Source organism: Plecotus auritus (assembly GCF_963455305.1).
Source record: "Plecotus auritus genome assembly, chromosome: 7".
Taxonomy (NCBI): domain Eukaryota; kingdom Metazoa; phylum Chordata; class Mammalia; order Chiroptera; family Vespertilionidae; genus Plecotus; species Plecotus auritus.
In genome coordinates, this window is record NC_137774.1 from 91,239,625 (window position 1) to 91,252,021 (window position 12,397).

Consider the following 12,397-nt stretch of genomic DNA (forward strand, 5'->3'; position numbering starts at 1 on the left):
TACACAGCTGAGCCCTACTCTTTCTTCTCTCTGTCCTCCACATCAATAGATTGGAGTCATAGATCTGCATGTGTACCCAGGTTCACTCTTCACCTGTGTGACCTTTGAAAAGTCATTTAATGAGCACCTCCTAGAGCATCAGTCTCCTAACCCGTAGGATGGGAATATGAGAAGATTAAATGAAATGCAAAGTTCTGGGATCAATCAATGTCACTTGCAAAATGTGTGATGAACGAAATTCTTAAGTACAGCTTTGTCTCTAGGTAGTAGAGAAAGTGGTCCTTGGCTGGCCCTATAGTTCCAAAAAGCAAATTAGGAGGAAAAGCCCCAGGATGCTCTGAACACCCGCTCTAGCCCTCCCTACCCCACTGCCCACAGCTCAGTCAATGCCATCACACACACACACACACACACACACACACACACACACACACACACACAAAGGACAAAAGGGAAGGAAATGAGGCTGCTCCATTTGCTCTCTGACTGGATCCTCTTCCTCACCAAGGCTGTGGGTGTGTCTCTCTGTCATTTAGTCTCTGCAGCAGCCTCTCTCCTCAGGGGGACTTTCTTTTTTTTTTTTTTCTTTTTTTTTTTTTTTTTTTTTTTTAAATATATTTTATTGATTTTTTCACAGAGAGGAAGGGAGAGGGAGAGAGAGCCAGAAACATCGATGAGAGAGAAACATCGATCAGTTGCCTCCTGCACACCTCCTACTGGGGATGTGCCTGCAACCAAGGTACATGCCCTTGACCGAAATCGAACCTGGGACCCTTGAGTCCACAGGCCGACGCTCTATCCACTGAGCCAAGCCAGTTAGGGCCTCAGGGGGACTTTCTAAAGACCAGAGTCTGCACTGTCAGGAGAGGCTCCCAGGTGGGCATGGAAATGTTTGAATCTGGAATCTCTGACCATAATACTTCAACTTGCTGTGGGTTTCAGGGCCGGGAAGCCCACAGGGCATGTCTGTTCTGGAACTATTCCCTCTCCAACCAAGCGTATCTAATCTAAATTCTATTATTAGTCTTTCAGAATATCTTCCTTTTTTGTGAAATCTGAATAAGTTCTATAGATTGTATCAATGCCACTTTCCTGGTTTTGATATTACACTATAGTTATGGAAGATGCTACCATTGGGGAAAACTGGGTAAAGGGTACATGGAACCTTCCTATTCATTTTTTTCATCTCATTGTGAATTTTAATTGTTTCAAAATAAGAAATGTCTTGCCCTGGCCAGGTGGCTCAGTTTGTTGGAGTGCTGTCCCATGCACCAAAAGATTGCAGGTTCGATCCTGCTCAGGGTTGGTACAAGGAGGCGACCGATCAATCTCTCTCTTTCTCTCTAAAAAAATCAATTTAAAAAATACACATATTCTTGGGTGAGGATTAAAAAAAGAAATGTCTTGTTTAAAATTTTTTCAAATTCCTCTCCACTCCCCAGGCTTCCCTTAAGTCTAGGCCCTTATCATCCCCCTCTTGGATCCTAGCAAACACCTGCTGGTTTCCCTTCTGTCTTTGGTCTTGGCACCCACTGGTCCATCCAGAAAATTTTGAAGACACCAATTTTGCCCTCTTCTCCCTATAATAACCAGTGGAGGTTCATCTCTGCTTGTTGGATTGAGCTGGCTGGCCCTCAAAGCCCTCTAGACCTTTCCAGTCTTACTAGCTACCTTTTTAAAATATGTTTTTTATTGATTTCAAAGAGGAAAGGAGAGGGAGAGATAGCAACATCAATGATGAGAGAGAATCATTGATTGGCTGCCTCCTGCACGCCCCCACAACCTGGGCATGTGCGGTTGACCAGAATTGAACTTGTGACCTTTCAGTCTGAAGGCCCAGGCTCTATCCACTGAGCCAAACCGGCTAGCGCTTACCTGATACTTTTTATTTTGCTCATGCCCTGCCTCCCCCACAGCATCCCTCCTTCTCAGGTATTTGCTGAGGCTGTCCCATACTCCAATTCCAGGACTACTCTATCCCTTCTCCATTAATAGTAAAAGCCTATCTGAATTTCCCTTGATGCTAAGACTCCTCCCCCCCTCCCCGCCAACGCCCAGGCCCCGCCCCTTGGGACACTCCAACGACCAGGTCCCGCCCCTTGGGACGCTCCAATAGTCAGGCCCCGCCCCTCGGGACGCTCCAGTGGTCAGGCCCCGCCCCGCGTGCGTGCGCGGCCCTGCGGATACGTGCTAGCGCCCGCGTAGCCTGAGGCTGAGGTGGCATCCTTCTGGCCAACATGGAACTGCCACAGATGCCGGAGCTGATGGGAGTGTCGCTCTTGCTCGGGCTGCTGGCCCTCATGGCGACGGCGGCGGTAGCGCGGGGATGGCTACGCTCAGAGGAGGAGACAAGCGGCCGGCCTGCCGGTTAGTGGGGCCGGGCGGGCAGGGGCAGCCTGCGGCGAATTCGCTTCCGACTTCCCAGTGGTCCGACCTCCGGTCTAGGCTCGAGGGGGTGCCGGCCCCCCCTGGGCCTCAGTTTCTCTTCTTGTGGAATGAGCTTCGCTTCCCGACCAGACATGCCACCTGGCCGGGCTGGTCGCGCCCCTTCGGAAAGACTAGTTAGAACCTGGGCCCCACACTGCCGCTTGCTCGGTGGCCGAGGCCAAGCCACTTTGCCTTTTGAGTCTCAGCTTGTCCCCAGGGTTGCTGCGAGATCACTTCTAAACTCCCAAGCGCTCTACTTGTTCGTTATTTTATGAAAATGGGCGGGGGGTGGGGGTTGGGAGGTGAGGGACGGACCGACATTCATTTGTTGTAAGCACACTGACCAGTTCCCTGATTTATTGTGTACCTACTATCTCAGTAGGCTTTTGGGTCTTTTCCTTTAGGGAGTCCACTATGGGGTAATGGAGAAGAACATCTAAAAATGTAAGAGAAAAATATAGTGTAATAGGTTTCCTAGAAGAGGTTAGCACTAGACACAGGAAACCCAGTGGTGGGAGTGGTCAGCCCTACTTTTTTAATCTATTTTTGGTGGGGGGATGTCAAGGAAATCTTCACTGAGAGCAGGGAACACAAGAGATGTGGCCTTAAGGCAAGCATGTCAAATTCAAAGGCTAACACGGGCCAAATAAGGTTTAAGTTTATGTGGGCCGCAAAAAAACAAAAGCTTCAATTTTCATAGAAACACTAGAGGCCCAGTGCATGAAATTCGTGCATGGGGGAGAGGGGTCCCTCAGCCCAACCTGCACCCTCTCAATCCAGGAGCTGTCAGGGGATGTCCTACTGATGGCTTAGGCCCACTCTCTGCTGTCTGCGGGGCCTGGGTGCTTTGCCGCCACCGTGCAGACAAAGCCCCCACGCCCCACTGTCCACTCTCAGCGGCGGGGCTGAGGGGACTGGGCACCGCCATCTTTGTGACGGTGTGATGGTCAATTTGCATATTCCCTCTTTATTAGATAGGATAGGTTTATTTCGATAGAGACATGCTGAATACAAAGGGCTGAAATAAATGAGTAATTGTTAACATAAAATAATAGAATCTATAATAATAAAAGCATAATATGCTAATTAGACCGGCCAGCCCAACGTCCTTCCAGATGAAGCTGGGGCTGCGAGGGCCAAGCCCCTTGCACGAATTTCGTGCATCAGACCTCTAGTATTTTAATAAAAATTGCTATTTTTTTGTTTTGTTTTGTTTTTTTAGTTTCTTTATTGATTAAGGTATTACATATGTGTCCTTATTCCCCCATTACCCCCCACCTCCCATTCATGACCCCACCCCCCTGTTGTCTGTGTCCATTGATTAGGCTTACATGCATGCATATAAATCCTTTGGTTGATCTCTCCCCCTTACTCCCACCCTCCCCTACCTTCCCTGAGGTTTGACATTCTGATTGATGTTTCTCTGTCTCTGGATCTATTTTTGTTCATCAGTTTATGTTGTTCATTATATTCCACAAATGAGTGAGATCATGTGATATTTATCTTTCTCTGCCTGGCTTATTTCACTTAGCATAATGCTCTCCATCTCCATCCATGTTGTTGCAAATGGTAAGAACTCCTTTTTTTACCGCAGCATAGTATTCCATTGTGTAGATGTACCACACTTTTTTAATCCACTCATCTGCTGATGGGCACTTAGGCTGTTTCCAAATCTTAGCTATGGTGAATTGTGCTGCTATGAACATAGGGGTGCATATATCCTTTCTGATTTGTGTTTCTAGTTTCTTGGGATATATTCCTAGAAGTGGGATCGCTGGGTCAAATGGGAGTTCCATTTTTAGTTTTTTGAGGAAACTCCATACTGTTCTCCACAGTGGCTGCACCAGTATGCATTCCCACCAGCAGGGCATGAGGGTTCCTTTTTCTCCGCATCCTGGCCAGCACTTGTCATTTGTTCACTTGTTGATAATAGCCATTCTGACAGGTGTGAGATGGTACCGCATTATTGGTTTGATTTGCATCTCTCAATGGAGAGATGGTTTTGGTTTTGGTATTAGGGTGATGCTGGCTTCATAGAATGAGCTTGGAAGTGTTCCTTCCTCTTGAATTTTTTGGAATAGTCTGAAGAGGATAGGTTTTAGTTCTTCCTTGAATGTTTGGTAAAACTCCCCTGTGAAGCCGTCTGGCCCCAGGCTTTTGTTTGCTGGAAGATTTTTGATGACTGCTTCAATTTCTTCCATAGTTATTGGCCTATTGAGATGTTTAGATTCTTCCTGATTGAGTTTTGGAAGGTTATATTTTTCTAGGAATATGTCCATTTCCTCCAGGTTGTCCAGTTTGTTGGAATAGAGTTGTTCATAGTATTTTTTATTTTTTTATTTTTTAAATATATTTTATTGATATTTTACAGAGAGGAAGGGAGAAGGATAGAGAGTCAGAAACATCGATGAGAGAGAAACATCGATCAGCTGCCTCCTGCACACCTCCTACTGGGGATGTGCCCGCAACCAAGGTACGTGCCCTTGACCGCAATCGAACCTGGGACCCCTCAGTCCACAGGCTGACGCTCTATCCACTGAGCCAAACCGGTTTTGGCGTTCATAGTATTTTTTAACAATCCTTTGTATTTCGGTGGGGTCTGTTGTTATTTCACCTCTTTCATTTCTGATTTTGTTTATTTGGGTCCTCTCTCTTTGCTTCTTGGTGAGCCTGGCTAGCGGTTCATCAATCTTGTTTATCCTTTCAAAGAACCAGCTCTTGGTTTTGTTGATCTTTTGTATTTTTTTTTTTGGGGGGGGTCTCAATGTCGTTTATCTCCGCTCTGATCTTTATTATTTCCTTCCTTTTGCTTACACTGGGCTTTTCTTGTTGCTCTCTTTCTCTCTTTGAGTTGTAGGGTTAGGTAATTTATTACCATTGTTTCTTGTTTTTTCCAGTAGGCTTGTAGAGCTATGAACTTTCCTCTCAAGACTGCTTTCGCTGTGTCCCATAGATTTTGGATTGTTGTGTTTTCATTGTCATTTGTTGCCATGATGTTTTTTATTTCTTCCTTGATCTCTCTGGTAACCCAGTCATTGTTTAATAGCATGCTGTTTAGTCTCCATGTGTTTGATTTTTTTGGATTGTTTTATTGTAGTTGATTTCCAGTTTTATGCCACTGTGATCTGAGAAGATGCTTGATATGATTTCTATCTTCTTGAATTTGAAGAGACTTTGCCTATGACCCAACATATGGTCTATCTTTGAAAATGACCCATGTGCACTTGAGAAGAATGTATATTCTGTGGCTTTGGGGTGAAATGTTCTGAAGATGTCAATTAATTCCATCTGGTCTAATGAGTCATTTAGGATTGATGTTTCTTTGCTGATTTTTTGTTTAGAGGATTTGTCCAATGGTGATAGTGGGGTATTAAAGTCTCCTGCTATGATTGTATTCCTGTCAATCTCTCCTTTGATATCCTCCAGGAGTTTTTTTTATGTATTTGGGTGCTCCTGTATTGGGTGCGTATATGTTTACCAGAGTTATTTCTTCTTGTTGGATTGCTCCCTTTAGTATTATGAAGTGGCCTGCCTTATCTCTTGTTATGTCCTTCACTTTGAGATCTAATTTGTCAGATATAAGTATTGCTACCCCAGCTTTTTTTTTCATTTCCATTCACCTGAAAAACCTTTTTCCATCCCTTCACCATCAGTCTGTGTGCGTCTTTTTTTCTGAGGTGGGTTTCTTGTAGACAGCAGATATATGGGTCGTGTTTTCTTATCCAGTCCGTTACCCTATGTCTTTTGATTGGGGCATTTAATCCATTTACATTTAAAGTTGTTATTATTAGGTACTTACTTGTCGCCATTTTTATTCTTTACCCCTGTGTTACTTCTTTGCTTCCTATTTCTTTTTTTTTTTTCTCTTGTTCTTTTTTTTTTTTTTTTACAGCAGACCCTTTAGCATTTCTTGCATTGCTGGTTTGATGGTAATAAATTCCCTTAGTCCTTTTTTTGTCTGTGAAACTCCTGATTTCACCTTCAATTTTGATTGATAGCCTTGCTGGGTACAGTATTCTTGGATTCAGACCCTTCCTTTGCATGACTTTGTATATTTCATTCCATTCCCTTCTGGCCTGATTAGTTTCTGTTGAGAAATCAGTTGCTAGTCTGATGGGGGTTCCTTTGTAGGTAACTTTCTGTCTCTCTCTGGACGCTTTTAAGATTCTTGCTTTGTCGTTGGTGTTTGCCAATTTAATTATAATGTGCCTTGGCATTGGTCTTTTGGGGTTCATTTTGCTTGGGACTCTGTGAGCTTCTTGGATTTGTGTGGGTTTTTTCTTCCCTATATCAGGGAAGTTTTCTGTCATTATTTCTTCAAACAGGTTTTCTATTCCTTGCTCAGTTTCCTCTCCTTCTGGAACCCCTGTTATGCGGATGTTGTTTTGTTTCGTGTTGTCCCAAAGTTCCCTTAGGCTCTCCTCCTGCTTTTTAATTTTTTTTCCTAGAAGCTGCTCTACTTGGGTATTTTTTCCTACATTGTCTTCTAGCTCACTGATGCGGTCCTCTGCTTCTTCTAATAGTCTACTCTTGATGCTTTCTTTTGAGTTCTTTACAGCAGCGATGTCATTTTTCATTTCTTCTTGGATCTTCTTCATTTCCTCTTGGTTCTTACTCATATTGTCGAATATGTCTTCCATTCTTTTCAGCCACCTTATGACCATTTCTCTGAATTCTTTCTCTGACAGGTTGCTTGCCTCCATTTCGTTTTCTTCCTTTTCTGGTGATGCCTGCTTTTCTTTCATATGTGGGCTGTTGCTTTGTCTCCCCATGGTCTCTCTTCTCTGGGTGTCTGGTTATGTAGTTCTCTCTCTCCAACAGACACTCCCCGTGCGACCCTCAGCTGTTCTTTCTATCTGCTCCGGGACAAGGCTCAGGACATGTCTCTCTATTCCGCCACCATTTTTTTTCTACTATTTTTTCTTGAACATTAACTTACCAGACACTGAATAACTGCACAAATTAATAAGCATAACGCAAGTAAACCTATTTTTCTTGTTCTCTGAAAGCAAAATATTTCCTGTTGCGCACACCAAACAAGTCAGTACAAGACTAATGACGTGGCAATCAGCTGCTAAAATATTCACTGCTAGTATTAGTGGAGAGAAATGGTGCGCCTGTGCAGAAGGCACGTAAGGGAAATGAATGCAACACGATTATAGTAATCAGTCATTAGCAAACGTTGTAGTTTGTTATTAATAATTATGTATAACAGGATATTGTAAAAATTAAGTTACGAAATTTTTATTAAAACGTTTCTTAAATATTGGCTGGGCCACAAAAATATTCGCTATGAGCCATCCAAGGGCTGTGAGTTTGACATGCTTGTCTTAAGGCATTAGAGTTTGCCAGGAGGCCAAGGAAGGAAAAACATTCCTGGCAATGACAACATGCACAAAGGCAAGGAGCCCTCAACAGCATTTGGTATGACTTTGGGGGTGGGGGAAAGGGGTTTGTTAGTGGCTGGAGAGGTAAGCAGAGGGCAGATTGTGGCCATCTTTGCATTTGGGCCTCAGGAGGTTTTTTTCTTGTAGGAATTAAAGAGTGTCTGTGGTGACTATTGGATCACTTTGCACCTGTCCTGATTCTCAATTAAATTACCTATTTCATGCAAAAGTGCCTTGCACTGTTTCTGGCTCAGGGTAACTCAATGAGTGGTAACTGCCTCTTACCCCTCAGTTCTGAGTTCTTTGAGCCTTTAATGCTTGTGTTGGGTACTCTACTTGTCATTTTGTATATAATATCCAATTCTCATAAGTTTAAGGAAATCAAGGCCCAGAGCAGTTGAGTAACTTACCAAGGTTTGGTTGTGCACATTATTCCCTATATAGGGATGTCTGGTCAAGGATCTGCATTCCACTGGCCATGCTGTGCACCCACTGAATTATACCAGCCCAGAGAGGGTGCCTTTTCTAATTTGCATTGAGGTGCTATATTGACTAACAGCAAGCAGCTTCCTCAAGGTCACAATCCAAAGCCTCCGATTTTGCCTGTATCACTCTCTCTTGTTGAGGACAGGGGCCATATCTGGTCATCTCTTGTTGCTTCCCTCAATGCCTGGCCAATTATAGGTGGTTAGTAAATGCTTATTGAGTGAATAATGGATGAGTTACGTGGCCCTTCTTATAGGCCAAAAAGCAAATGGATTTCCACTTGACAAGTCCTTGAGATCCAAGAAGCAGAAACAGCAACAGCGTATTCGTAAGGAGAAGCCTCAACAACACAACTTCACCCACCGTCTCCTGGCTGCAGCACTGAAGGTACATGGGTACCATGCACAACACACATACAGATTTTTCCTTTGTAGTATTCTGTGCATATTATAGACCCCTCAGTCTCTGACCAAAGTCAGTCTGGATGCCACATTCTGTCCCTTCTCATCACATCCCATCAGTATCTTGCTATTAATCCAGGCTACAGGGCCCTGGAGTCATGGCTGCACAATAGGGTTCCCCATCTGCCCAAGGGGTTCCTGTTCACACTTCCTGCATCCCTTCCCCCTAGAGCCACAGTGGGAACATATCTTGCATGGACTTTAGCAGCAATGGCAAGTACCTGGCCACCTGTGCAGATGATCGCACCGTCCGCATCTGGAGCACAAAGGACTTCCTACAGCGGGAGCACCGCAGCATGAGAGCCAATGTGGAGCTGGACCATGCCACCCTGGTGCGCTTCAGCCCTGACTGCAGGTGGGACAGGATGGAGCCTCAGGTTTGCCTGTAGAAGCCCAGTTCCAAGCTTGTGGCTTTCCCATATCTGGTTTGGGATAGTGAGGGCAGGGACTCAAGGTCTCCCTTTAGCAGAAAAAGAGCATCCAGACAGATTAAGCACTGCTTGGGGCTCCCTAGAGGATTATGCTGCTATATAGCAAGGAAGCAACTTGCGAAGTACCAAAGTCAGGCTTCCAGATTAGTCTTGGAAGCTATATTGATTTTCAGAGCCCTAGAGAAACTAAATGAGCAAAAGCTATTAAAGGTCTATCTTATGGGGAGTTTTAAGAGATTTTGAACCAAGGGGTAAAGTTGTAAGGTGGATTATAGGGCATGGGGGGAGGTCTTGATTTTCTTCAGAATCTAGCATAGGACCTGGCATACATAGGACTCTGTTCAAATGAATGAATTACTTATTTGTCTGCTACCTGTCTTTAGAGCCTTCATTGTCTGGCTGGCCAATGGCGATACCCTCCGTGTCTTCAAGATGACCAAGCGAGAAGATGGGGGATATACCTTCACAGCCACCCCAGAGGACTTTCCTAAAAAGCACAAGGCACCTGTCATCAACATTGGCATTGCTGACACAGGTAAGAGACATTCAGAGGGTGGACCTTGCCCAAGGCAGGAGGGCATGGCCCTAGTTAATGGTATATGTGCTGAATGAGTTAATGCTGCCTTTCAGCATTTTGCTCAGCCCCAGCATGATAAAGGGGCTCTGTGTTCCCCTGGAGTCTGGGAGCCATAGTAAATCAATTAGGGAAGGCAGGTAAGAGCCACATTCTTTAGCAAAATCTTTATCTGTGTTGACCCTTGGCCCTGGAGGGGAGCAAGGATACTTTGGGCAGCAGAGGCCTTCATAAGTGTCTCCTTAGAGATTGATAATTGGTCAAGTAATTGACCTCAGCTTATATCACTCCTCACTCCTCAGGAAAGTTCATCATGACTGCTTCCAGTGACACAACTGTCCTCATCTGGAATCTGAAAGGTCAGGTGTTGTCTACCATTAACACCAACCAGATGAACAATGCACATGCTGCTATATCCCCTTGTAGCAGGTGAGGAAGGAGGGACTTTGGCACCTGGGATGGGTAGAGGTTGGGGCTGGGGGCTGGGGACAGAGCAGTGAGCCAGTTATAAATAATGGAAAGAGCATACAGTGTGGAATCAGGACACCTAGATTTAAGTCCTAGTCTCTATTTCTTCATCTATAGTTTTTAGATGGGAGTACTGTGTATCTTATAGCATGGCTATGTAGGTAAACTGAGATGTGTATAAAAGCACTTTAAAAAGATAATGTTATTTAGGTATAAGATTATTAAATTTCTCAAGGAAGAGGCTTAATGGATTTGCAGAAACAAGATGCCCTTAAAATTAAGTTTTAAAGGAACCCGGCTTATATGGCAGGTTTGTGGCCTCGTGTGGCTTCACCCCGGATGTCAAAGTTTGGGAAGTCTGCTTTGGGAAAAAAGGTGACTTCCAAGAGGTTGTACGAGCCTTTGAACTGAAGGGCCACTCGGCAGCTGTCCACTTCTTTGCTTTCTCCAATGACTCCCGAAGGTGAGTGAGTTCTCTCTGATTTCTTACCAGTGGCTCTCAGCCCTTCTTGGTAAACAGGGTCTTTCCAACTATCTGCAGCAGCTCTAAAGTGGATAGGGTGCCTGACCCTCACTCAGCAGGAAGTAGACATAGCAGTGAAGTTGGCTTCCTAATTGGAGCCTTTAGTGCTGCCCGAGTGCTCTCTCCTCCAAGGTGAGTTGGCACTAGAGCTGTGATTTTCCATGCTGCAGGATGGCCTCTGTCTCCAAGGATGGTACATGGAAACTGTGGGACACAGATGTGGAATACAAGAAGCAGCAGGACCCCTACTTGCTGAGGACAGGCCGCTTTGAAGAGGCGAGCACCATCCCCTGCCGCCTGGCACTGTCCCCTGATGCTCAGGTCTTGGCTTTGGCCAGTGGCAGCAGTATTCATCTCTACAATACCCGGCGGGGTGAGAAAGAAGAATGCTTTGAGCAGGTCCATGGGGAATGTATCACTGACTTGTCCTTTGATATCACTGGCCGACTTCTGGCCTCCTGTGGGGACCGAGCAGTGCGGCTGTTTCATAACTCCCCTGGCCATCGGGCAGTGGTGGAAGAAATGCAGAGCCTCCTGAAACGGGCCTCCAATGAGAGCACCCGCCAGAGGCTGCAACAGCAGCTGACCCAGGCCCAGGAGGCTCTGAAGAGCCTGGGTGCCTTGAAGAAATGACTCTGAAGGGTGTAGCAGGAAGAATCTGGCCTTCTGTTGCCACCACTGCTGCCACTTTTCTTCCCAGGTACTCACCAGCTGGAAACCTTTTGAAAGGGGTATCCTGATTTTTTTTAATGGTGGTCCCTCTTCTCCCCCTTCCATTGAAGCTATTCTTGCCTATTTGATCTCTTTCTCTTGTTGCCAGTTGACTCCTAGCCTTACTTGATCTTCCAACATAATGACCAAGGTGCTTTTTCCTGAGCCCAATGGGTAGAATCTGTCTTCACTGGTCATTGAGGAGAGTGGTAAATAGAAGAGACAGGAAACATGGTCTTTGACCTGTTACCCAAAGAAGTTTGTAATTGTGGAGGCAAAACCTAAAGAATGCCCAAGTACTGCCCTGGCCAGTATTTCTCAGTGGTTAGAGTGTTTGTTTGGGTTTAATTCCTAATAATGGGCACATACCTGGGTTGCAGGTTTGATCCCCAACCCCAGTCAGGGGAATGTGCAGGAGGCCCCCAATCGATGTGTCTCTTTCACATCAAAGTTTCACTCTCCCTCTCTCTTTCTTTCCTTCCCTCTGTCCTCTTCTCTTCCCCTCTCTCCCTCCCATTGTCCACTTTCTCTTTATAAAATAATCAATGGGCCCAGCCAGCATGACTCAGTGGTTGAGCATCAACCTATGAACCAGGAGGTCACGGTTCGATTCCTGGTCAGGGTACATGTTCCAGGTTGCAGGCTCCACCCCCAGTGGGGGCCGTGCAGGAGGCAGCTGACAAATGAGTCTCATCATTGATGTTTCTTTCTCTCTCTCCCTTCCTCTCTGAAATCAGTAAAAATATATTAAAAAAAAAAAAATCAATGGAAAAAATAGCCTCAGGTGAGGATTAACAACAAAAAAAGTAAGTAAGGGATTTCATTCTGTGCCTGTTTTCTTATTTGTAAAATGGAGAATAACTTTTTGACCTCCTTACAAAGATGATGTGGGGATATCCTATATAATAAAGAGGGAATATGCAAATAGA

The 12,397-nt window shown here is 45.0% G+C and overlaps 1 protein-coding gene across 1 annotated transcript; it reads left to right on the forward strand.

The window, feature by feature from the left end:
- The first annotated feature begins 2,185 nt into the window (after window positions 1–2,185).
- TBL2 (transducin beta like 2) lies at window positions 2,186–11,561 on the forward strand. Its single transcript, XM_080681804.1, has 7 exons — window positions 2,186–2,367; window positions 8,557–8,687; window positions 8,932–9,116; window positions 9,576–9,727; window positions 10,069–10,195; window positions 10,545–10,697; window positions 10,928–11,561. The coding sequence occupies exons 1-7, from the start codon at window positions 2,238–2,240 to the stop codon at window positions 11,388–11,390; spliced, it is 1,341 nt and encodes a 446-aa protein (XP_080537930.1). The 5' UTR covers window positions 2,186–2,237; the 3' UTR covers window positions 11,391–11,561.
- Window positions 11,562–12,397: the final 836 nt, after the last annotated feature.